We start from the raw sequence: 26,197 nt of genomic DNA, 5'->3' as shown, positions 1-26,197 counted from the left end.
AGATGTGTGGCACTCTCGAAGTGGAGTCGGATCTTGTCCTCCAGCAACAGAGCTCTGTCCAGGGTGCAGGCCCTGGCTCGTCCCCGCCCCTCTCTCCACTAGATGTCCTGGCCATCCAGTTGTGCACCACTCATCTCTGACAGCCCAGGCATGTGGCCCTCTGCAGCTCCCCCAGCAGCACCAGGAAAGACTCCACCTGTTACACACAGGACCTTAGATTTCTCTAGAGGCCTCTGGGTGGTGGCAGGCCACACCCTTCACCCTTTCTGGATTTCATGGGGGGGCCCTGCAGCTGTCTGCTTGTACAGTGCTTTTTCTGTTTCTCATTCAGAGGGGGACCATCTTGCATTTCTCAGGCCACGTTCTTAGCACCCAGGCACTAAGCCACTGCTCTGCAAAGTGCAGTGGAAATGGCACTTAATGAAAATAGAGAGGTTCCAACCAAAGGAACCTTGTCTTCTGCTGTGCAGCTCTAGCAGCAGGAGTGCCTGGCTGGCTGTCCTGGCCAACAGGACCCCACGGGGCTTCATCCCCTCATCTGTGTAGGTTTCGGAGTTATGAAGGAAGCAGATTTCTTATTATAACTGGAATTCAGTGTGTTATTAGTACCGGATATGAGATTGAAAAGTACTTAGGTAAATTTTTAGGGTAAATATCTTGTAGATGATAAAGCCATCAGCATTTATTTAGGAAAAATAGCCTTGTTGTACTCCAAGCCTGAGGCAGTCATTAAAAACACTAATTTTCTATGTTCTTTGGAGAATAATTAGCAGAAGTCCTCATCAGGGAAACTCAATGGTGCAAGTAGCAATTTGCAGATATAAACGTGAGACATTGTGTCTGAGTTTTTGGAAAACCTGTACTGGGAAGAGGGCTGGTTGGTTGTAGGTGGCCCTGAAGCTGGGTGTGAATCCCTCGGCGTCCAGGGGAGCCTCCTGCTCAGGTCCTCCCAGCATCTCAGGGCTCTTCCCCTGCCCCCCCCCCCACCGCCTGCCCCCCCCCCCCCCCCACACCGCCCAGCCTGTGGTGTGCCTGCCTCTCCCCCAGGAGCCGGGAAAACAGACCTTCCAGAATGACAAGATTTATATATGAAAACTAAGGCACGTTCGCAGAGGATTTGGCAGGCTCTGCTTCTCTGGCACCTCAGCCTATAAAGTAGGATGTGGCCCCTTCCTTTGCTGTCCCAGGGTGGCCCTGGGGATCAGCAGCTCCTCAGGCCTGTCTGGGCTGGCCGCAGGGTCATACCTGCCCCTCACTCCCTGTGGCTCTACTCTGCCTCCCACAGGACACGCACCTCAGCCTGTCCACAGCATCCCATCGGGGTCTGTCTCCCTCAGGCCCTGACTGAGTGGCCCCATGTTCCACAGACCTAGCACTTCCCCTGCACTGCAGCCCTGGGTTGGAGCCCCTCTGTCCCAGCAGCCTCCACAGCCCCTTCCAGAGTCCTCCTTTATATCCACTGGCCAGCAGTGCAGAGGGAGAGAGGTCAGAGATCTGCTGGCTTTTAGACTTTGGGTCCTGGTTGCATTTGTGCTCTTACAGAAGCCATTCTTCACACAGAAACAGGATTTTTGTGGGGGGGGGGAAACTTTTCATTGATGTACGTGTTTAATTCACCCCTTTCTACTCTGTGTTTTTGTTTTTTGTTTGTTTGTTGTTGTTTTTTGTTTTTTTTTTTCTGAAAGATGGCTATCGGTCCTGGGATTGTCCATGTAGGTCCTTACCGCCTCAGAGGCACAGCCACATACCCCCGGCCCTGTCACTCCAGCTGCTTGGGCCCTGGGTGTCAGGAACCTGATGGCTCACATCTTCCTTGCTTCAGCAGTCGTTCCTGTCCTCAAGTGAGGGTGTGGGACAGTGAGGGGCCAGGACAGGGAAATGGTGGCAAATGAAGTAGAGTTAGCATTTCTCTTCTGCGGTAGGCTTTTCTGCCCAGGTTTCTGGCATGCAGAGCAAGTGCTCTTGGTCAAAACAAAGACAACAACAGAGTCGACCAGGAGGGCTGCTGCAGGCTGCTGGGGCATCTGGTGGCCATCCCCAGTGTTCATCCAGGTGCCACTGTGCATGGCACGATGGTGAGCGGGTGGAGGGGAGGGCGGGCAGAGGGATGAATGATACATGAGAAAAGGACATGCAGAGCCTTAGGGAGGTGAGGTTTCTTTGAAGCAACAAAATGTGTTCCCCCCCCCCCCCCCCCCCAGCAAGCGCTCCTGCTGGAACAGCAGCGGATCCACCAGCTGAGGAACTACCAGGCCTCCATGGAGGCCGCTGGCATCCCTGTGTCCTTCGGCGGCCACCGGCCTCTGTCCCGGGCACAGTCCTCCCCAGCATCTGCCACCTTCCCCATGTCTGTGCAGGAGCCCCCCAGCAAACCGAGGTTCACCACAGGTAACATGAGCAGGGAGGGCTGGAGTAGGGGTGGTGTTGGGCCCTGGGCTACCTGGCAGGGCAGCCGGGATTTGACAGACGTCTGTCTGGGAGGTGTGCTTCAGGGCAAGGTGTCAGGGACAGGCCGCTTCTAGGGCTAGAGGGCAGCCTCACACCTGGCCCAACCTCCTTCCCTGGGTGGGGAGTGGGGGGCCAGATGGATGGCTCATTGAGGCTCCCTTCCCCTGCCCTCCATCTATAATCCTGGGGGCTTTCTCCTGGGCATAGAAGCCCACCCTCGCGTCCCAGAGAGTCATTGTCCTCCAGGGAAAGGTCCATCCCAGGCCAGCGTGAGTGTGCGTGTGCAGGCTGGACGCCTCCCTGTCATCATCAGCAGGGGCAGTGAACCTGCCCTTTCTCCTCTGTCCCTTCCTTGAGCTGAGCCTATACCTAGGGCCCTGGACTCCGCATTGCTGTCCTCCTTGTTGCCAGTGGTCACAATTCCTACTGTGCTGTTCTGTGTTGCCCCACCTCACCACGCCAGAGCCGGGGGACACATCTGCTGGCGGGAATCTTGTTTCTGCCTGAAAGGCTCCACACACAAGTCGGGAATGAGAACTGGGTGGTTGAGCCAGGCACCCACTGGGGTCTGAGGCACTGGGCTCGTGAGTGTGCCGCTGCCCAGCCACATCCGGCCTGAGGCGGAAGGAAGCCAGGGTTGCTCTTAACACTGTTTTCACCTAATGTTTCTTTTCAATGATATATTAACCAAAAAAAAATGTCAAAATTCAGAATGGTTTCATCCTTCAAACAGTCCTTATAAAATGTCTTAGTTTTTTCACAGTTATGTCTAAGTGTGGTTAAGTTCTCTTTGTCAGCTCTTAGAAGGATATTGTCCATATTCAGAGAAAAACTTAAGTAGTGATTATCCAGAAATTGTTGCTTCTCAGAAAGGAGACCAGAGACTGCACAGGTTTATGTGGGCAGCAGGTGGCCCTTCCTGGCAGGAAGCAGATCTTGGCCACTGGCCAAGATGAGCCCGGAGCACAGCTCACTGCAGAGACCATGCCTTGTCTTTCCTCTGAACCTAGGAGCCTCAGACAGTACAGTCCACTAGGACCGCTTAAGAGAGAGGTGGGTCCCTGGCAGATAGACTTGGCTATTTAGGCCAAAATCTCATTTCTGGAAGTCTCCATGGTCCTCTGCAACATTAATGCCGCACAGCATTAATGCTGGAGATCGGAGTCCTAGGGTGGGCCTCCTTTTCGTGTCTTTTTCCTTTGCCTACTCCCACCCAGCAGGGTACCACACCCCAGAGGTGTTGTCAGCTCAATTCTGGGCAGGGTACCACCCTGTACTCGGTCACGGTCAGAGTACCACACCCCAGAGGTGTTGTCGGCTCGATTCTGGGCAGGTGTGCACAAAAGCCGTTATCCAGTTCCCTCTCGACTTCTCCTTGGTTTTTGTTTCTTTGAACTGCAGTTGAGGGGTTCTGATGAACTTTGATTTTTCTAATGAATCGTCCCTGCAGGATGGGACACGATGTGAGCCTCTGTCCACTTCTGTGGAAGTGGTGGTTTGCTGCCAAGATGGTAGCTTTCTGGGCTGGTGGTGGGCAGCCTGCTGCCGAGCACCCCTGCTGCTCTGAGAGTCTCGCCACTGCCTCCCTGCAGGCCTGGTGTATGACACACTGATGCTGAAGCACCAGTGTACCTGCGGGAACAGCAACAGCCACCCCGAGCATGCCGGCAGGATCCAGAGCATCTGGTCTCGGCTACAGGAGACTGGCCTTCGAGGCAAATGCGAGGTAAGGCTGCCCAGAGCAGCAGAGAGGGTGGCCCACACAGCCTGCAGGAATCCGGTGTGGAGTGTGGGACCCTGTGGGGAAGGGGCCTGTGAGCATTTCCATGATGAGGACTGGCAGCTTGGGATATTCAGGCCTGCCTTCTGGAAGATGCCCAGAGCTGTTTTCCTAAAAGCCCAAGGCCTCCTGAAGGAAGGCTCACTTCTGTCCTGCACCCTAGTCCCCCTGTACCTGCTGATCCCCTGCATCCCCTGGTCCACCTGCATTCAGTCCCCCTGCTTCCCTCTATCCCCCTGCACCCCTCTGTCTCTGCACCCCCTGGTCCCTCTGTAACCCTTTGTCCTGTACCCTCATCATACACTGTTCCACTCTCTCCCAGCACACTGTTGCTGAAACCCCTTATTTTCCGTCTGGTCCATTCCCCTGGAGGAACCATTCTGAGGCTCTTCTCCCATCAGCTCCCAGGACGCACGCAGGCCGCCCTCCAGCAGGAGCTGGGGAAACAGGAAAATGAGCCTTATTGCTTTTCTTCAGTGTCCTCTCACTTAACATTCCTGAAGCTTCTCCCAGTATGTGGAAAGTGTCAGGTTTGAGGTACCCCTCAGAATCCAAGTTCCCACGGGGCTGTTGAATGGTGTGGGAATTTGAGTCACAGTCTGGTCCTGTCTGGTCTGGTTGGAATTTGGTTCACGATCATAGTGCCCCCACCCTCTCCAAGTGGAGTGAGAGGGTTCCAGCTGGTCTTCTGTCTCCCCACTGCCTGGGCTAGTGAAGTCCAGTCTCGCTCTCAGACAAGGAGGGCCCCCACCTCCTGGCCCATCAGGGCCCGGGATTCCAGTCTCTGCCCACATGTGGCTGCAGTGATCCCCAGCCTGTGAGGACAGGAAGGCTCTGCTGAGTAACATGAAGGACGTTCGTTCATCCTGCTGATGGGGAAAATGTTTCCATGGAGTGACTCAACTCATGCTCTTTGCCCTGGAGTGCAGCATCATGAAGGAGTGTAACTCTTGGGGAGGCCTTGCCATTAGTGGGTGCATGAGGAGGGGCCCAGGCTCAGGGACACCTCACAGTCCTGTCTGTGGAGGGGCTGGCAGCACCCAAATCCCAGGATACTTTAGGACAATGGTCCCAGTCCACAAGTACCCGTTAAGTGGGACCTGTTGTGTCTCCCACACATTGGGAATCCCCACAACACCAGGGATGGGACATGGATGGCACATGCTGCTCTGCAGAGTGACTCTGGGAAGCTAGGGCCCTGCAGTTGATGACAAACTGTCCATATCTGTGCATCACAGCCCAAGCCTCCTGGGTCACAGCTGGGGCAGGCATGTCGCAGAAAGCCAGCACATCCAGGACCCTGCTGAGCCCCCCTCAAGTCCCTTCCCTTCCCCACTTGAGTCCCCGCACTGCTTCATTCGAGTCCCCCTTCCCTACTCGAGTCCCCCCGTCCCCCACGCAAATTCCCTCACTTCCCCATCTAAGTCCCCTTACTTTCCCACTCAAGTCGCCCCATTTCCCCACTTGAGTCCCCCCTTTGGTCCCGCTCCTCTTCCTCCTCCTCCAGAAGCTGGGATGTTTAGGAACTTTAGTTCCCCATCTTTTCCAGTTTTTTACGTGATTTTTGGAGGGGAATGGGGCACAAAGGTCCGGTCCAGAATCCTGTCCTCTAGTGCCCACTGGGGAGGACCGTGACCACTAGTGAGGAATTGTGCTTGGCACCTGTTCTGGGTCGCCAGAGCTCACCACTAGGGGGTAGCATCGCCCCAGCAGACACAGCTGTAACCTGTTCCTCCTCCTGCAGACCACCTGGCCCTGCTTCTCCTCCATAGGGCTGCTGGGGCATCTGAAATCCCTGTGACCAGCTTCCTGTCCCTCCCTCCTCATCCCCAAGAGGGTCAAGGAGGCCAGAGGCCTCTGCAGTAGTTTCTCAGCCGGGAAAGCCAATATGGCAAGGTGGGGTGAGACATGAAACACAGAAGAATAAAGCTTCAACCCTTTTCCATCTTCTTTGGCACCATAGGGGGCGCCAACCTGTTCTTGCTGATGACTGCAGTGGGTCCCCATACCCGCAGGACTCGGGTACCAAGGAGGGGAGGAGCCTGTGGTTCATGTGTCAGACCCAAGTCAGCACAATGGTCTAGAGGAGTCTGGGTGGAAACATGTGGCCTCCACACAGCACTCATTCAGGGACCTGGGTGGTCTGTGCACCTTGAACTGCACCTCCTAGCTCAGGGTGATATGTGGTCACTCAGCCCAAGGGAGTACAGTGTCTCTGTCACCACCCCTCACACCTGGCTCCCAGCACAGTCCCCTGGATGGCAGAGTATATGGCCTGGCACTGGACACGTTTATAGGAGTTGACCCCCAACAGGAGAAATTAGAGGGACTTCCCAGGATCCCAGGTGTCCTAGACAAGGTCCCTCACTCTAGGCAGATGACTATGGGGGTGTCCATTGGGTGGGCTCCCCTGCTCGAGCTGCTGCATCGGACTTGCAATGGTGCTGAAAGATGAGTGAGTGGATCTTTCCTGGGAGCTTAATTCCCCTCCACGCTGAGGCTGGGCCAGCAATGAGGCAGCCACAGGCAGCTTGTAGCCAGCTCCCTCTGCTTTTACCTCCTGCTTCAGCACGGTCTCTGGAGAAGCTGCCCTATTCTGAGTAGTTCCAGATCACCCCAGAGGTTTCAGGAGCAGGAGAAGCTGCTGGCCAGGATCTGTGCTCAGGAGTGTCACGCTGTCTGGCAGCCCAGGGTGTCCCCAGACCACCACCACCAGGGCCTCTGGCTGTGTTCTGACTCTCAGAAAGCCACTGTAGTGTAAAATGTCAACGTTAATCTCATCTCATAAACCAACCCCTCCTGCTATAAGGTCAAGTAAATGTAACTCAACTAAAGAATAGTAATTTTTATGTTAATTTCTGGGGGAAATCTGAAAACAGCACTGAAGTCTTGATTTGGGTAATTTCTAAACCAAAGAAAAAGAAAAATACAGATGGAGAGGCGTGGATGGAGATCCAGGGCCGATTCACGTTTCTCTGGGCTCCCCGGAAGGTTGCTTCTTTCCGGCACTGGGTAGTGCTCGGGGATGCGGGCCCCAGCCTCCTCTCAGGGAGAACTCAGGAAGCAGCCCCACTGCCCTTGGCAAATCCTCTCTGTTTTGAGTCCAGACCCTGGCAGTGGGGAAATAGAATAGTAATTTGATGCCAGATTATTTGTGTGACAGTGAAGGTTAAAGCAGTGAAGGCTGGAATTGTCTTTTTAAACATTTTTCAGTTACAATTAAAGTAAGCCATTCCTGGAAATTTAAGAAATATTGTGTAGGGTGAGGTTTGCTTTGTATTTTGCAATAACCAAATAACTTTCTGCTCCTGCACGTATACAGTTCAGTTTCCTCTGGGTGGTGGTTTTCCCTTGAACCTGAGACCACTCGGGCAATATGAGCGACCTCTCCCATTGTGTCCCCACAGTGCATCCGAGGACGGAAGGCCACCCTGGAGGAGCTGCAGACTGTGCATTCAGAGGCACACACCCTGCTCTACGGCACGAACCCCCTCAACAGGCAGAAACTGGACAGTAAGAAACGTCTAGGTATTCCGAGGCCTTCCTAACTTTACTGCCCGAGGCTGTTTCCAGCCCTGTGCTCACTCAAGGCAGCTCTGTGCCTGGTCACAGGAGGACGTCCCGTCCTTGGCCCTTGAAGCTGTGGCTGAGACAGTGAGTGTCACCCACCAGGCTCTGCCCGGGCAGCCAGGCAGGGAGAGCCCTTCTCTGTAGGGCCTGCGTCCAGTTCTAAGGTGAGGTGCTGGAGGAGGAGTTTTCACCCTGTGTATCTAGTGGGGTTCCAAGTCTTGGTTGTGTCCATGTAGGAAATGGTGTGGGAACCACTGGTTTCACAGAATCTGAGACAGCAGAGGTAGATGCTCGAGCTCCCAGCCTGCCACCTGCCCTCGCCTGCAGGGAACCTGGTCCAAGCCCTGCCCAATGCTCTGCTGTCTTGAACCCTGTTCCCCATGATGCACTGTGAGCCCTGGGAAAGCTGATGTCAGGGTGTGGACCAAAGATTCCCTCCACTGTCATGGCCTGGGAGCCGTCACCCCACAGAGGCACTTTTGTTCTCTGCTTTGTTCTTGCTACTTGGTTTTTCAAAGCTCAGCTCTTGTGGTTTAAGATACGACATAGGAGGTAAAAACATAAGTAAAAGTGTGGGGACCATTGGCTAGGAGCAGGAGAGAGGTTCCTGGTCCCCGTGGAGGAGGGTGTGGATGTGGTCTCAGTCATAGGATGTTTATGACGTAGACTATACATGTACATCATGTACACCTTCATGTGAATGAACCTGCTACTCACCCCAAAAAGGAACTGTGTCTCTCAGCTCTGGGGGGTGTTTGGGGTACAAAGGCCCCTCATCCCATTGTCATGGAGAGGTACTTAGGCAGAGGGCAGGGAAGTCTGAGCCAAGGTAGGGGACAAATGCTCTGGAGGGACACATGGCTTCTGGAGGGCTGGAAGCTAGAGCTGTGGTGCAGAGTGGGCGGAGCATGTCCAGAAACAAGCCAGAATTGTAGGGCCAGAGGAAAGGACATCTAGCCTGGGGCCAGGAAGGGTTTGGAAGAAAGGAACCTTAAGAGATGAGGACAGTGGACAGTGGGGAGAGGATAAGTGGCCTCAGCAGGATGAACTGACCGAGGAGGCTACATGCAAAAGACAGCCACACAGTGTGACCAGAAGTGCCCAGTCCCCGGAGTCTCCAGGATCCTCCAGGAAATGTCGCTGCTTCAGCGCAGGTCTCGCTGTCTCGCTGCCTGGAGTGTTCTCCTCCTTCTGGGAGAGGGGCCTGTGGTCCTGCTGCCACAGCACGAACCAGTAACCCCAACTCCAGCCTCGGGGAGGTCCTAGTCACAGGGCAGCGTCAAGTGTGTGCAGTTTGCACCCATGATACTGTAAATCACTCTACTTTTTCTTTTCTGCTAAACTTTGTGTTTTAAAATCTGTTCACGTGGCTACGAGGACTCCTGATTGGTTTCCTTCTCACCACTTGGGATCTACTTTAATCTGAGGGTTGTCCTCACCAGGACACGCCACTGTCATCAGTCTGTGTGTCCCAGACATAGTAATAGCTGGTGATTATCTCAGGTATTAACTTAACCCTAATTAGGTGTTTAAACACGGCTGGGTGGCTTCTCTTCCTCTTCTAATTGAATCCACAAATTCCTGAGTCCCGTGTAAGACCTGTATAGCGGATGTGCAGGGACAGCTCGGCTGGGCTGCAGTGCACGGTGGACTCGAGGGGGCTGGTCAGTCACCCTCCTAGGTGTTCCTGGAAGTCAGGGGGTCGTCTTCTGATGGCAGTGACCTGGGAAGGGCTGGGGAGGCTTGCTTCTGTGTTCTGGGGCTGGGCAGGCCTTCCCAGATGGCCAACTTCATGCACCATCCAGGTGAACTTCAAACATTTGTCAGTGGGGATGGGTCTGTCTTTATTCACATTCTAGAAAGATCCCTTGTGTCTGAAGGGCTCATTGTATTCCATCTCCTTTCCCTCTTTACACCTGGGATGGGAGGGGCTGTTGGGGCCTTAGGACTTAACCCAGCGTTAGGGCCGTCTGTGAGGCTCTCTATGGATCAAAGTCAGGTCTGTTCTTGGGACTTAACCCAACATTAGGTCGGCAGTGAGGCTCACCATGGAGCCAGGTCAGATCAGATAACTGAGGTTTGCTCAGACACAGCCTTCAGGAGCATGGGGCTTTGCCATGCAAGGTGCACAAGCTCTGGCTGGAAGCAAAGCCCACCCGTGGGTGCCACTCCTGCCTTGAGGAAGGTCCCGCAAGCCCAGGACCCACTGCCCACCAGGTGCCACCCCAGCGTAGGGGGGTATAGTTCTATCTTTGAAACTAGGTTGCCCTCAGTTGGGAATGTATGATGGTACCCATGCCTTTCAGGAACCCGCAGCATTTCCAGAGCCTACTCTGAGCTCAGTTCAGCCAGGCGCCCTGTGACCTTGGCCCTCTGACCTTGGCTCTCCTTCTCCTGCAGGCTCGCTGACGTCCATGTTTGTCAGGCTGCCCTGTGGTGGTGTTGGGGTAAGTATATCTTTAATGTGTAAATAATGTCCTGTTTGTTCTCAGGGTCCCAGTGGTCACAGAAACCGCCGCCTCGCTCTCTGCCGAGTGGATAATGGCTGCCAGGTGTTTTCCATAAACGGGCTGGCGGCCGGGCTGCCCTGCCGCTCACACGTGTGGCTTCAAAGGCCCCGTGAGCCTGTGAGCATTTGATGGCTGGACTCGGGCACCTTCCTGGGGAGGGTCGTCTGGCACCCGTGGCTTGCCTTAGGAAATGGGATCGGGTGTGCAGGCTGGTCTCCTAGCTGCAGAGCAAGGTTTGCTCGTCCCGACTCAGGTGGTGAAAACCGTGGTTGTCCTGATGTCCAAACCCAAGCCCCAGTGAAGCTCGGACTGCAGAAGCCTGATGTTTAGGGGCCATTGAAGTTCCAGAAGCTGCCAGCTTGGTGTGTTCACTGCTTTTCCAACTCTGACATGCTTTTAAGCAGATCAGATCAGGTCAGGGAGACACTTATGGGAACCTGAGTTTTAATGTGGGCACTGAACTAGGAGGACTTTCTGGTCTGCGTGTCAGCCTCCCTCAGTTCAGGGAAGGTGGGGTCTCCCCAACCAAAGCCTCTGTAATAAAGAAGGGGCTCCCGGCCCCCACCCACTTGGATGAGGGATGGTGGGGGCAAGAACAGAGCTGCATTTGAAAGGGAGACCGGGCCTCCTTCTGGCGATCTGCTGGCCCTGAGGTCCCAGCAACCCGGGAAATGACCAAGTGGACAACAAAGCTGTCGGGCTGAAACTGCGCAGCGGCAGGGTGTGCGTGTAATTACAGATCCCAGGGTGAAGCCCAAGGTCTGGATTCTGTTATGGAAATGAAACAAAATTGTTTTCTTCCTGAGTCTTTACAAAAATCGCTGCTTTGAAAATTATCCCGTCAGAAAGGGAATCAGCGGCATTTATTCATCCACCACCAAGCCCTCCTAGAGTTGTTTTATTCTGAATTGTAAGTAGGCTGCAATCTCTTAATTCGGGGCAAATTTCTGGCCAGACTTGAAAAGGTTTGGATTCGCACAGCCCTACAGCTAGCACGGGGCAAGGCAGGACTTACAATTTACAAATGAAAGCTGAGTGGGACCTTGAGCCGGGTGCCGCTTCCCAGTGTGAGTCCAGACCTGACCACAGGCTGACCAGAGCCCAGCTCACACCCAGGCACAAGAAGCTCCCGAGCTCAGGGACAAAAGTCCCAGCACATGGACTGGTAGAGGGGCGCCTGTGGGATAATTAGGAGTGTGAACCACAGGGTGTGTCTTTCCATTGTTTCCATAATTACCTGTGTCACTGGTGCAGCACAGTCCTCCTGAGCCTCAGCACCTCCTTCCAGCACCAGGGTCCAGTCCCTGGAGGCTTCAGGAAGCACAGCCGACTTTAGGAGCCCAAGGGTGGGTGGGAACATTATGGAGCAGTAAGAGAAGCTGCTCCCTTTTTCCTGAGTTGCTTTAAATTAGTATTTAGGTATATAACTCATTCTTCCTTAACTGTATTAAAAAAGGCTAAGGTGATTTATCTCTTTTCAACCCTGGTAAAAGAAATTGCTTTGCTCACCTCCTCGTTATTGCAGGTTTCCCTTGGTGAGGACTTGGTGAGTCCCCTGTCTGGTGGGCCCTGGTGCTGAGTGCTGTGCCCGTGCTCTGCACTCCTAAAGGGCCACCTCGTCTGTCCACCCCAGTCTCTGTGGAAAGTCTTCTCCATCCACTCTATCTTCGCGTGCAGTGGGTCCTGCCCTGAATTAACAGGCACATTGCCACCTCGCTCTAAGCAGGGTCGCCTCCTGACAGGGCCACTTGTCCAGGCTGCACTCCCTCCCCAGAACCTCATGCTTCTGGAACTCGGGGCTGAGGGCTGACCATCCCAGGCTTATCCATAGTCTAGTGGCCAGCAGCTGGAGGGCCAGCCCTGAAGTAGTGGAAGATCCTGGTATCCCACTGTGGGGCTAGGGGCTGTCCTTGGCTCTGGGTAGGATGGTACAGGACCCAGTGTGGGCAGGGGGAGAGCAGAGACCTTCGAAGTACATGGTGTGTGAATTCACTCCCTCCCCACACTGAGTTACTTGGCCCTAAAGCCCAAATCTTCGCCTGTAGAGAGAAATAGCCTGAGTGGTTTTGCCCAAACTGCCTTCGGTCCTCAGAGGAGCAGCCTTGGGGCTGGCCTGCCCATGAAAGTGTCGTCCTCCTGAAGGCACAGGCAGCTGGTGGCTACCCCCACTGGTTGTCAGTCAAGGTCTGTCACCTTTGATTTTATGAGGTGTTTCTGCAGCCAGGGCTGGGTGCAGATGGTTATGTGAACGGCCCGTCCGAGGACAGCAGAGCAGTGTGCCCTAGCTCGGAAGCCGGGCTTTGGAAGTTGAATATCAAAGCTGGGAGAGTTGGGGAAGCGCACAGCATTCCTTTGACATTTGGAAACTATTTAAAGAACATAGAGGTTTGGTCATTGGAAAGAATAACCCTCAAGAAGTAGCACTCATCTGACAGTGGCTCAAACCCCTCAGAAATGTACTTTATTCTAAAGCATCTGGCTTTGAAGACACAGCTTCAAGACTTCCTTGAAAGAAGTTCATCCACCCACATGAATAGTCAGTGTCGTAATCAGGTGGGCAAGAGCCTGTGCACCAGGACACACCTGCCAGGAGGGGCAGGCACAGGTTTGGCAGCAACATCTCAGTGTGCTGCTGCCTCGGCCTCTGTCTTTGGGGTCCCAGAGCATCAGCGCTCGGAGGAGATGAATTTGGAGAGGAGGGTCCTCATATAGACTTTCAGACGCGGTATTAAAAATAAAGTTACTGCACAACTTCTCAGAATCTTCGCTGGGCTGTGTCCCAAAACAGGGCATGCAGTGTGTGTGGCCAAGGCACATGTGGGTGGGGCACAGCACCCAGGGGTTTTATGCTTTATCCTGTCCCCCTCTCCCCCTGCTCTACAAGGAGACACTCTTCACAAAACTGGGGCCTAAGTCTCTGTCTCCTTTTCTCCCAGCCTTAAAAAACCTAGTATGCCTCAATAAATAAACCAATACACACACACAAATTCCTGACATGTCTGCACACAGTGGCAGTGAACAGGCAGACATGCCATCACCTGGCAGAGCATGGCACATGGTCCACCAGGATGTACCAGGAGACCCTCACTCCCCTCACCCCCACTCCATGCCTCCATTCCTGTAGAATTTATCAAGTATTTGGTGATTCTAATTAAATTCTGCACAAAAGGCCATAATTTGGAAAGACCTCTAATTCTTCTCACATTTCATTTTGCTAATTGTTAGTTTAACTCGACTGCAGTTGTAGTAAAAACAAACAGGAACTGACCAGGCAACCTTGACATCTGTACTCAGCTTCGAGTGTGTCGGAGCAGCTGAGAAGACAGTGATACTCCAGCAGGGACAAACCCAGACACACTAGTGTTGGTGCAGGCACTGTTCTTTTCTTGCTTAGTATTTTTGGCATGCCTTTGAAAAAAAGTAAGGTATGTTCTGTAATTGGTGAGGAAGAGACAGGCTCTGGGACAAGAGCCCACGGTACAGGTCTCACTGTTGAGTGTTGTTTCCACAGGTGGACAGTGACACCATATGGAACGAGGTGCACTCATCGGGGGCAGCCCGCCTGGCTGTGGGCTGTGTGGTGGAGCTGGTCTTCAAGGTGGCCACGGGGGAGCTGAAGGTCAGTGAGCACACAGCAGAGACGGGCTCCTAGCAGGAAACCTGCCTGGACATTTCCGGGGGGGTGGGGGAGAAAACAGCCACTGCGACTCCCCCTCTAGACAGGCACAGTGAGGCACAAAGAGGGGACCCTGTTCTGGCAACAGCTGTGAATCAAGAGGAACATTTAATACATCTGTATAAACATCATGTAGCTGTCCTCAAAGGTATGGGTCCTCAAGCACTATAGTCTTAAGGAAGTATTGGAGCATCCCAAAAACTTTTGTGTGTGTAAGTTGTGTCATCAGCATGGACCATATTAGAGATGAAGCCGAGAAACTTCAAAAATATTTATAAATATCTGTCTGGCTCAGTAGGTCAGCTGGGTTCTCATAGCTACTTCTGTGTGCTCTCTGGCAACATGCTGTTTTGGTTGAAGTACATAAAGAAAGTCGGTCTCACACAGACACGGAATTGGGGAAAGGGGATATTTTAGTAGCTTTTTGAGGTAATTGTGGATATTCTTTGATGTCGCACCAAAATTCAGCAAGTGGAATTCTCTTGAATTTAGTTGCAATGTGGCACCTGAAACAGTCAGTGAGCTGTAATTCTTACGTGAAAATCCATTGGCCTGTCTCACACATTGAATAGATCCCGTGTCTACACGTGACCTGGGTAACACTGGTCACTTGGAAATATGGGCTCATTGGGTGATGTAGGTCTTCCCAGCCTTGCCCATCTCCCTGCACAGTCAGCACTCAGAACTGTCTTCTAAGTGCCAGGAGGAGTGGTCATCCAGGTTCCCCGAACGTTGGCTTATTTTCACTTGAACACTCAGATCTTAGCGCTAACAGCTACCACTGAGTGCCACTTTCCCTGAGGTGACAGCTCACTTGGTTTATTTTTGAGGAAGTCCTATTCACTCAGTGTGCACAGCGGTTTTCTGGCAGTGCTTTTGAGGAAAACTGGTGCTCCTGCAGAGAGCAGCCAGGCTCGGGTCAGCAGAACTGCTCACACAGCCTCACGCTTCTCCACGGGATGGGCGTGTGTTCAGGGTCGAGAGTTGATGAAATCGATAAGTTTACTGCTTCATTGAGAACATTCTGCCTTTTCCCCTGCAAATGTGTGGCAAAAATCACACTGTATGTAAGTACCTGAGTTCCTGCTGTGACACCAGTGTATCCACACAGTAGCCAGCACAGTGGGAAAGGTTAGAGTCATTATGACAGCTGCCCCTGGAGGGGCCCAGGGTCCCCAGGGTCTGTGGTCTGCACTCTGAACACTGCTGCACAAGGTTTGTGTGCAGGGAGATGGGTCTGCACTACTGAGTATATAGCCTGATCATGCAGCTTCCTGTTGCTGGTGAGACCAAGAGATGCTCATGGAGACTATTTTTATATAGTGTATACATTCTGAACAGTGCACACATTCTATACAATGTATACATCCTGTGCAGTGTATATAGCAGCTACAGAGTGTCTTTAAAGTGGATGGTTCTTTAAAGCCTACCTGACCTAAAGGTCCCAGCGGAAGGCAGGGGTGTGCAGCTCCCATCAGCTTCTGAGACATTTCTTCCAGGTGCTGATGGGCTTGTTTTTCATGTGGTCCATTCCCCTGTACACTGAGCTGCAGTGATAATGACAGACCTGCACGTCAAGGCCAAACTGGGACATGACATCTGTCCCACAGCTGAGCCCCTTCTATTTCATCTACACCCAGGGACCCCATCAGGTTGCTTCCTGGAGAGTCCTGATCAGAGGTGGACTAAGGGTTCTCTCCATCCCTCCCAGAATCTCACACTGAGCAGTGTCCACCCTGGCCAGCAGGCCAGCAAAGGTAGAAAGTCAGGGATGACTTTCCCATAGTAACCACAATCGCTTGTAGACTAGCCATCTCAGCAATGCTGCAGTCAGCCCTTTATCCTGTTCCTGTCTGTGCCCTGGGTTCCGCATAAATCCACATCTTCTGAGTCTGCTAACCATTTAGTCTGTATGATTTTCTCACTGATGTGAAACCAGTCTTTCCTCCCTGTTTTCCCCCACATGTCTGGTATTGTATGTAGAATGGCTTTGCCGTGGTCCGCCCTCCAGGACATCACGCAGAGGAGAGCACACCCATGTAAGTAGACATATGGCCCTGCAAGTGGGGGAGGGGCTGGTGTCTGACTCCTTAAAGGACTGAAGTTGCCACCTGCCAACTCTCCTGTGATGTGGAATGTGCTTGCATGTCTTCAGCACCAAGTGTCCCCGATCTAGCATGAGTGACTAACCGAGCAGCTCTGGAGTCAAAGGTCGACTTTGCTGATGGGTGTGATGAAAAGGTGAATCGGAGAATGGAAAGGAATGAAAGGAATCCACAGAATTAGTCTAGACAAGTCAGTTGTTAAGTGTGATGCAAAAAATTGGGAGAGAAAACTTACATCGTATAGACGAGTCCATGTGGCCCGTCCTTGTTACTGAGCATTCAGGGTCAAACCCTCCACTTGTTTTCACTATGACCTCTCAAGTAACTGCTTATGATATGGTGATGATGAAGCTGAAGTCCCAGGGTTATGACCTCATGGCCAGCTCTTTGGACTTTGTTCCGGGTTCTGGATTCCCCTGGCTGTGCGCCTCTGAGGCGGTGGCCGAGGTGGTGCCTATGGTGTATGGATTGTCCAATCCATCACGTTCGTGGAGACCCAGTGACTGGTGCACACTCACCTGGGGCAAGGTTACAAGGATTGACTCAGCCTCAGGTGTTGTGCAGCGTGCCTCTGCTGCCTGCAGGGTGAGGTGCCATCTCATTGGTCTAGGAAACCACCCCAGTAAACACGATGACCTCCCCTGGCCAGGAGATAGCCCAGGTGAGTTAGGAGGAGGTTGGGACTGTGCCTTGAAAAATGAGTCGTGGTATGTCACCTGGCAGACGGTGGTATGTCAGGTGCAGCCAGGAAGCGCAGGGTGGGCAACGCCCTCGTAAAGCCGCTAGACCACAGTGGGACCACAGAGTAATCCGAAGGAATCATCTTTGTGTAGGAAGAAGTGGGTGGATGTGGGTTGGAGTATTTGCAGCCTCACCTGAAAAGTCACTGGCTGCCCCATGACCCAGAGCACTCACTCAAGGCCACCTGGGAGCAGGGCCTTGTCTCAGTGCTCAGAGTGACTTCTAGCTTGAATCTCAGTGTTGGAAATTCTGAGTAGTAAACAAATGGCTACAGTGGGTGACAGAGGGGTGTTTTCAGTGCAGTTCCTCTGCTGTGCACCGAGCTGCAGCCGCACATCCTAGGGGGCGGCTCCCAGACTGCAGCCTGGATTCCAGAAGCAAAACAGCAGGCCACTCGGTTCTGTAGGAATTCCACAAAAACAGGTTTAGACTGAGAAGACTTTCATTTTTACTTGGATCACTTTCTTAGCTTTTCTTACTCTCTTGAATAAGACTCTGGAATTACAGTCAATCACTGGGGTGCCCGTATACATCCTTGTCATATGTCTTAGAACGTGGAAAGATGGGCAGTGAGCAACTAAAATAGGTCACACGTCTGTGTTCTGTGGCCCATGGTGTCTCTTGAGAGGCCAGTAAGAGGGAGATGTTGATACAAAGTGAAATGGATTTTCTTACAGGGAGCCTGGCCGTCTGCAAACAGGAAACTGGTCTGTCTGTCAATCATAAGCATCAAGTAAGGTTCTCAGACTGCTTGATTAGAAACTGTACATTCACCAGACTCTCTTAAACTCTTGATGGTTCTGTTGCAAGTTGCTAAAAACTGATCTAACTCTGGGCAGTGTGGCTGGCTCAGTTGGTTGAGCGTCATCCGAGCACTGAAAAGTGGCCCTTTTGATTCCTGGGCAGGGCACTTACCCAGGTTGTGGGTTTGCTCCCCAGTAGGGGGCGTGCAGGAGGCAGCTCATGGATGTTTACCTTTCTCATCGATTGTTTCTCCCTCTACCTTCCTTTCTCTATAAAAAAATCTCAAAACCCCACCTGATCCAAACCTATATTTTTTTCTCCGTTTCTCCTGATTCTTACCTGCAGGGGTTTCTGCTACTTCAACTCCGTGGCTGTTGCAGCCAGGCTTCTCCAGCAGAGGCTGAACGTGAGCAAGACGCTCATAGTGGACTGGGTAAGGGGCCTCCCTCCCCAAGGCAGGGCTGGGGGAGCTGGGATTCTCGCAGAAAGACTGTGTCCCGTGTAGAGGGAGAAGGCAGGCATTTCTGCCTCCTTAGACATCTAGATTTGGGGACCTTAACTTCTGGAAACTATCTCAAAGAATTAGGAAATAAAACCCAGACCTGTTACGGATCTATTTCACAACTTCAACAGCTGATCCTGCCAATAATTGGGTTCCCAAAATGCCTAGAAATGTGCCAGTGGTTGAGGGCAACCCTGGCAAAGCCTCGCTGGGAAGCAGGTTTAAGAGGAGACGGTGCAGCCTGCACCAGGTGCCTCCGTCTGAGAGCACAGGCCGCACTCTCCCCTGGACCACTGTGTGGCTTCCCTTATGAGAAAGTGCCCTTTCTGCCTCGGCACTGGCACCGGAAACTCAATTTGTGCTGCTTTACGTTCCTTCCCCATTTTCCTGTAGGAAGTGCCACTTCTCACAATCCCAGTGCCCCAAAGGGCAAGCTCTAGTTAAAAACGCTGTGACCTCTGAACTCCACAATCAGGGTCATGGGTTCTGGTACTGGAGGTGGATACTCAAGGTGTTAACTTAATTCTTTTTTTGTGGGAGAGGGGGAGTGAAGGGTATTCTCTTTGGTATTTATGATTAATTTTATAAAATTTTAAGGAAAAAAATTAGGTACACCAGGTAGGAGTATGATTTATAATGCAAAGTCCTCTCACTTGGATAAGAATAACCAAAACACAACCCAAGATACCCGGCAAGCTCCCAGATGTGGGCGCTGGTCACGGAGGTCCAGGGGCACTTAGGTGGCTGAAGCCACGTGATTTATGTGGCCTCAGTGAAAACAGAGTCACTGGCTGCAGTGTGCCTGGCGCCTGTGTCCCTGAGCCCTTAGTTGCTCCTAAGGGAATAACTAGAAATGCTGGGAAGGCGACAAGTGCCATGTGATTTATAACAGCTCAGCTGCGTCATCAGCGCAGGCATGGCTGTAGCAGTCGGCGAAAGTTGGTGACCTGCACGGAACCTTCAGGGAACCTCCCCGAGGCATGTGCTGCCGTATCCCACAGGATACAGGTGGCGTGCACCTGCCGCCTGTCTGCACAGCATCAATGGTTCCTGGTGGCTGGGACTACGTGTTTGTTTCTCACAACTCCTTATGTACCATGGTCCCATGTTTTCTATAATGAGCACAGATGACTTTTATGAAGAAGGGAAAGATACCTAGCAGTTCTGTGGTATTCCCAATCACTGACATGCAAGCAGCCCCTCATGTGCACACTGGCCCCCGTCTTGGTGGCCTCATGGTCCTGGCCAAGGAAGTGGGGCCTAGGCCCTGGTGGAAGCCTGGCCACCCAGTGTGATTAGGAGAAGTGGTTTGTCAATTTAGTTTGGGACCTGGGCCCACAGTGCTTTGTGCCTTGTGCACCTGCCACTCAGTCTGCGGGGTAGGCCCCCTTACCCCAGCATCAGGCACAGAGCTGACACTTCGCATGTGCTCGAACATCAGCAGCCATGGTCAGAGGGAGGAGGAAGCTGCTCACTTTTCACAGACATAGCCGAGCAAGAAATTAATCAAATGATCTGGAAAATTGTGGCCTTCAGACAGGGTTAAAACACCATCCTTTTGTTGCCAAAGCCTGCAGTCTATTCTGGTGCTAGGATTTCAGGCACAGTCCTGGGGCCCTTCCTTCTAGTCCCTGGGGCCCTCTGACCGACTCCTGGGCAGGGGGCTGGCATTCCTATGAAGTTAGTGGCCTGGCTGGGCTGCTGGGGGACTGAGCCTGAGAGATGTCCTGGTATGGCCCAGCACTGAGTCCGCTCTCCCTGTTCTCAGGATGTGCACCATGGAAATGGGACCCAGCAGGCCTTCTACAGCGACCCCAATGTTCTCTACATCTCACTGCACCGCTACGACGATGGCAACTTCTTCCCAGGCAGCGGGGCGCCTGACGAGGTACTCAGGGCCTCCTGTAGGTGTGCAGGACTTTGGGAGGAGGTCAAGGCAGGGCTACTCTGGAGACAGAGTGGACATCTGCACAGCAGAAGCAAGGGCTACCCACTCATGGAAACCCCAGAAGGTGACTTGAGGCAGACATTGGCCTGAATTCCATCCCGTGTGTGTACAGCAGCCTGATTTTTGTCTGATGTTTAAGTGAAGGCCTGGAGACCGTTTCCCATCCCAATCTAGGCCGACAGAGGTGTTCCTGAGCAGGGAGCAGGGTGCCCTTCTTACTCCAGGAATAGCTGCTATGCAGGCCTTGCTCTTGTCCAGTCCCTCGGGCAGGCTGACTGTGCTCTGCTTTCACCTGTGATGCCACACAGTGGGTCCCAGGACAACAGGCTCAGAGACTTCATGACACCCACAGCCCAGCCAAGCCTGTGGAAGCCCCAGCAGTGGGGAATCCCACCCAAGGAAACAGCTGCTCCACCTCCGGATCTTATTTCCCGGAAGGAAGTTGAAAGGGCAGTCTCCTCTGCAAGCATTTCCTAGTGGCCCTCTGCTGGCCTATGTCTGTCACTCAGCACAGAGCTGCAGTTCATCCATGGCCCAGGGAAAGGGTGGCTCCCACTGCACCCACAAGTCAGGTGGGCGGGGCAGGAGCCCCAAATTCTGTGAAAACATGCCGTCATCAGAGTCAGCATGTCAAGGGTTGTAGGGACCAGTTACAGCTCATGAGGAGCACAGCCACAGCTCTGCTGTGGGACCACCGGGGCTGTCTGTCAAGGGTCTGACACATGTTTCTTTCTCACAGGTGGGCACAGGGCCGGGCGTGGGCTTCAATGTCAACATGGCTTTCACTGGTGGCCTTGACCCCCCCATGGGCGATGCAGAGTACTTGGCAGCCTTCAGGTAACTGTCCTGGCTTCCTGTCCACGGGCATTTAGGGGCCTCGAGGAACTCCACCCCCATGTCTCAGTTCCTATTGACTTTGACCCTCACCTTCCTTCATAAACACCCAGACCCCTCTCAGGAGGACCCTCCAGCGTCCCCAGGGTGCACCTTGCAGAGACAGACATTTCTATCCTGCATGTGGAGGGGTGATGCTCTGAGTCCCTAGGGGGCGGTCTCAGTTCCTCCTATAAGCTGAAGGTGGAATCTTTGAGGCTGTCTTCTGACCTTTGTCTGCAAAGCTCCAGGCTGGGCACTTTGGGTCCCAATGGTTCAGTGAAGAGGTCAGGAGGTGCTGTATTAATGAAAAGTGGGTGCTCAAATCTGGATGGCTGTGGTCTCCTGACTTAGCTTCCAGAAACCTCTGTGAGAAGACGGGAGACAGAAAAGATCTTCCTCCTTTATTGATAAACTAGAGGGCCTCCCCATTCATGCACTTGCTTAGTGTTATTCTGGGCCCTAGAATTGAGCCTCAGTGTTTGCTTTTGTCATCAAGTGGTGATTTCCGCTTTGATCTGGGCCAGACTGAAGTAATTCCTATAGCGCAGGTGGCCTCTGTTGACTTTAAAATGGCAGATTGGGTAGCTCAGGGTGGGGCAGGGCCCTCTAGAGGAGGAGAGCTTTGTTCAATGATGACATCTGACCATCTCAGAAAACCCAGGAGTTAGTGCCCCGGGGCATCTCCAGTGACTTTCTGCCTCCTTCTCTGGAGGCTGAGATCCATTAAGGACATGTCTTGCGAAAGCTTTGCTGAGGATTCTGCCTCGCATCCCAGTGAGACCTGCGTGGGTCACAGGACCCTTCACAGCATCTGCTCACTCACCTCAGAACAGGGTCCGAGTCCCCAACGCCAGCATGCGTGTGGGGGTCTGCAGTGGAGAGGCGTTCCGTCAGCCGCTCCAACAACGGAATTGGTCTGTGAAAAGGAGCCAGTTATCTCTTAGAAGACCTACCCTGATTCACACTGAATTACTTTTTCTCCTGGCCTCATTAGTCTAATGAGGGAATTTTTATAATTACCCTGCCTAATTTAAGAGAGAAGGAGGCCCCAAAACATCTGACAATTTTCTCATGTGCACAGTTAAGTATCAGCTTCATGAAATCTGAACCCGTGTGGCTTCCCCACCTGGGCGGTCACTGCATGTGTATGGAACATCCACTCGGCATCACTCCCCTCCTGCCTGAGAACCGGCCCTCTCAGGGGTTCCTTTGGAAATAGGTGTCCAGATGCCACCATGCGGGGTGTAAACAGTGCCCAAGTGAATGTTGGTGCCACCCAGGGGACCAAGGCACAACACAGCCCAAACCTGGTTTAGGCAGAGAAGGTAAAACTTTCTTTAAACTGAGACTTTGAAGTGGTAAAAACTGGGTAGTTCTCTCTTCTTTCAGACATTTTTCAGGCCAGGTTCGACTGGATTGGCCCTTGCAGCTTGTCAGTGCCCTGTGCACTCCGATCTTAGGCGGACGAGTCGGCACCTCCTCTGGCATTTCATTGGTGGTGGGCAGGGTGGGGGGCAGCCAGGCGGCCCTGGAAGTTGTCCCCCTCCCCAGGCCAGCCTTTAAGATGAACCTTTCCCTCAGAGTTGCTGTCGACATTCTGTTTTAATCTCCTGCCAAGTGTGTACATGATGATACCTTATCAAATGAGCTTTTTAAAGCTTAAATAACTTCTTTGAAAAGGAAAATTGTTTCAGGTTTTTTTATTTTATTGATTTTAATGTAAAATAGCACTTTGAAGTTTACAATTTATGGTTCCCTGAGCATTGATCAGAGGGGGAAGAGGGTCAGGATCCGTTTTCCCCTTTCTTCTGTGCTGCTCCCCTTGGGGCCTTGCGGACAGTGCGTGCCTCAGATGGAGCACCGTGTTCCTCAGACCCTGCCTGCCACATTGCATTTCAGGAGATCAAGCCTGCGATGAGGAGGAGATAAGAAAACTGCCCCTAATGAAATCCAGGAGCAGCGGCGCTTTCTCCTGGGGCGGGAGGCTTGTAGGAGAAAAGGGGGCCTAATTCAAACCAGTGGGGTGAGGCTTTGAAGTTGGCTGAGGAGCTGAGGGCTTGGGCTGGAGGAGATAATGGTGCACTTTCCTTAACCCCTCGCTTACCTGCGTCTGGCAGCCCAGCAGGTCCACCTATCAGCAGTGAGGAAGTGAAATCGGGATTGTCCGTACTCTGACGTGGTGATTTGGATTTCATTGTGACATAGTGTCTGAGAGGTGTCAGGGGACCTGCACATCCCAAAGTGGTAACTGCAGTGACCCAGCGGTTGAACAGCCGGGCAGGTTCACGTCGCCTTCCTTAGCCTTTCGGGCACGGCGTCAGGTTGAGGCACTTCTGACTTTTGTTACGTCCTTAAGGTGTGTTTTGCTTCTTTCTAACTTTTCTGTTGTGTTGAAATGTCCATGACATTCCATGTTCTCTCCATGTCTCTTCAACATGTCTCTAAATTTTACCTGAGGACATTCTGTGGTGATTTTAGAAGCAAAAGGTGTAAGCTAGAAACTCAGAATTGGGCAGTCTCGTGTTCAGCTGCCCTGCCCTGGATGGCAGGGATAGAACAGGTGATCCATGCAGTGCCTGCCCCCTCAGGTGACTCAGACGGGGACCACAGGGCTGCAGCAGGTGCATGTACCCGTGCCCACTCACAAGTCCTGCAGGAGTGAGCTGGCACGGGTGTCGGGGAATGGGGCTTTCCCACAGGAGCCAGTCGAGGCTGTGTGGCTGCCTCCAGGGAGCTAGACTGTGACTCTGACAGTGAGTGTCCAGGGCTCTGGCCAGGTGACTAAGGTGGTGTGTTCTGCATGTTTGACGGCTATCTCGTGGCAGTTTGGTGACAGAGTTGGTTCCAGTATGGGTGGACTGCACTAGATCCCATGGACAAGCCCAGGGAAGCATGGCAACCCTGGCCAGAATGGGGAACAGGGTGAGAAGGGCCATCTCAGAAAATGTTGGGTGATCAGATAGAACTGAGGGGGCACGGGGGCTCAAGTGCTGGTGGACGAGGGTGGGGATAGTGGGCAGAGAACCAGGAGGAACAGGTCTGGGCTGGGCCGAAGGACAGCACAGCAGGGTCATTGGAGGATGGCATAGAGGGGTCAATGGTGTTTTAGCAGATTTCCAGGAAACAGCTAGAAAGTGTCCCTCTATTTGGCAGTTGGGAGGAGGCCACTGGTGACTCAGGGAAGACAGTCGGTAGAGTTTAAGACAGAATGTGCAGGAGTGAACGGGAAGTGGGGACAAGAGACAGCAAACACACTGCTCTTCTGAGGACCTGGGGGAGGAGAGTGCCCAGTGGGAAAGCTGGGGCCCTGCCCAGAGTGAGTCAGAAGCCAAGGTCTGCTTCAAGCAGCAAAAGGACCCTGGCAGTGGAGGTGGCCTTGAGGACAATGGCAGTGAGGCTGTGGGAACCATGAGGGAGGGATACTGCATGGGTCCAAGGCCTCCTGTGGTGGTGACTGGTGGGGTATGGAGAAGCCTGCCGAGCAAGACATGGCAAGAGAGGCAGGGAGGGGAAGGGTGAGAGTGGGTTAGAGTCAAGAGGCCCAGGGACCCAAGAAAGCATCCCTCCACATCCCCCGGAGGCTACAGGAGAGAGGGAGGGGTGTGCCCACTTCACCAGGATGACCTCCGGGAGGTGAGGAGGCTGGGAGCAAACGGGCCCCCAGTCCCAGAGCATGAGGGAGGGGGACTGCGGGTGCAGGCAGCAGGCTCTGGAGGGGCAGGAGTGGGGGGAGGGGGCTGGTCTTCTCAGTGTGGGGGGAGCTCAGACCAGCCTCAGGGTCTAGCTGTGTCCTAGCTGTCTGTGTACCTTCTCTAGCCACCATGCCTGTGGGTAAACAGGAGCAGGGCAGGGCTGTGGGCATCACCAGCGGTGGCAGCCAGGCCAGAGCAGATGGGTTCCCATAATTTCTATTTGTTCTGATTCTAACTCTCAGCAGAGTTCAAATATTTGATGAACAGTTGCTCCAACCACTGGCCCAATGGCTCTGGTGCAAACATGGTTTTTGTGGCTCTCTCAAAAGATGGGACCCAAAGCACCAAAGTCACAGCATATAATAAACTAGAGGCCCAGTGCACGAATTCGTGCACGGGTGGGGTCTCTTGGCCTGGCTGGTGATCAGGGCCAGCCAGCTGGGGGGAGGGATGGCAGGAGGTTGGCCGGCCATGGGAGGTTGGCTGTGGGGGTGCACTGACCACCAGGGGGCAGCTCCTGCATTGAGCGTCTTTCCCCTGGTGGTCAGTGCACATCACAGCAACTGGTCGACAGGTCATAATGGTCACTTAGGTTTTATATATATATAGATGGAATTTTCAATCATCACAATGCTTATTGTTGAAATGGTGCCATCAAGAGTGGAGGGCAGCCACCTCCTGTAAGATGGGGTGGGGGGGGGGGCGTCTGTCGATTTGGCAACTGCTGCTCCTGGTCAGGCCACTCCAGCACACAGGAACGTCCCAGTTGCAGACACGTGTTACACATCTACAGGAAGCACATGCTACAGAAGGAAGACTGAGGAGAGCAGATAGCACTGGCAGCCCAAGCTTCCAGGCACCTCAAGAGAGGAGGCGTCCACAGGTTTATCTGTGTGAATGATGTTTCAGGCCACCTGGAGGGACAGATCAGCCAGGGCACAGGGGTGCTGTCGTGGCCGGATTGTTAACACAGCCCCGTGCCTGCTCAGGAGCATGTGCTTTGTGTAACAGACACCCCTTTGCGTTCACAGAATCTGTGAACTTTGGTTACTATATCCCCATAGACACAATGAAACATGTTAAAATCTGGAACTGGTGCCGGGCATTGAATAGCATCACCATGGTTGTAATGACGGGTGTGGAGCAGGGGTTGGCAGAGTGGGGCCCTCGTGCCAAATCCACCACGTGTTTTAAGTAAAGTTTTACTGGGGCACAGTCGTGCTAGTGTGTTCACATGGTGTGTGTGCACCTCACGCATGGCCATGTGGCCCACAGACTGAAAGCTAGCCAAGCCCATCCAGATCCTGTGTTTTGTTCCTTGGGCCTGATGGATGGTGCCCGAGGCGCACACCCTGAGGCTAGTGAAGAGGTGCTTCCCGGGGAAGTTTATGAACTGCGCTTGGCCTTGGAAAAGGGAATGCAGTGAACTGTTCAAAACCCAGCCTGGTCCGTCTCCGGTGACTCCATTGTGAGGTTCCAGAAGCAAGTTTCTCAGCTGCCAATGCCTGTTTTTATGGCAGGCACTCAGTCCCAACCGGAGCAGATGAAAGCCACATGGCACAGCCCACACTCCTCCAGGAAGTGCAGGCTCGGGGTCCTTCAGCA

General features: G+C 53.1%; 1 protein-coding gene across 9 annotated transcripts in view; it reads left to right on the top strand.

Annotated features, from left to right (window-relative positions):
• HDAC4 (histone deacetylase 4) overlaps positions 1-26,197 on the top strand; it is a 244,085-nt gene that overhangs the window by 201,221 nt on the left and 16,667 nt on the right. For 5 of the 9 annotated variants that reach the window (XM_080670455.1, XM_080670454.1, XM_080670449.1 and 2 more), the window contains 9 exons: positions 2,202-2,388; positions 4,041-4,174; positions 7,636-7,741; positions 10,199-10,245; positions 13,820-13,927; positions 15,968-16,023; positions 17,920-18,007; positions 19,845-19,964; positions 20,764-20,861. In XM_080670455.1, coding sequence (XP_080526581.1) covers positions 2,202-2,388; positions 4,041-4,174; positions 7,636-7,741; positions 10,199-10,245; positions 13,820-13,927; positions 15,968-16,023; positions 17,920-18,007; positions 19,845-19,964; positions 20,764-20,861 — 944 coding nt within the window. Of the gene's footprint in view, positions 1-2,201; positions 2,389-4,040; positions 4,175-7,635; positions 7,757-10,198; positions 10,246-13,819; positions 13,928-15,967; positions 16,024-17,919; positions 18,008-19,844; positions 19,965-20,763; positions 20,862-26,197 lie in introns of all 9 variants that reach the window. The other 4 variants (XM_080670452.1, XM_080670453.1, XM_080670451.1 and 1 more) reach the window with 1 other exon arrangement.

This window comes from Plecotus auritus (genome assembly GCF_963455305.1).
Source record: "Plecotus auritus genome assembly, chromosome: 5".
NCBI classification, from domain to species: Eukaryota; Metazoa; Chordata; class Mammalia; order Chiroptera; family Vespertilionidae; genus Plecotus; species Plecotus auritus.
Note: the sequence above shows the minus strand (reverse complement) of the source record. Positions and strands in the feature narration are given on the sequence as shown.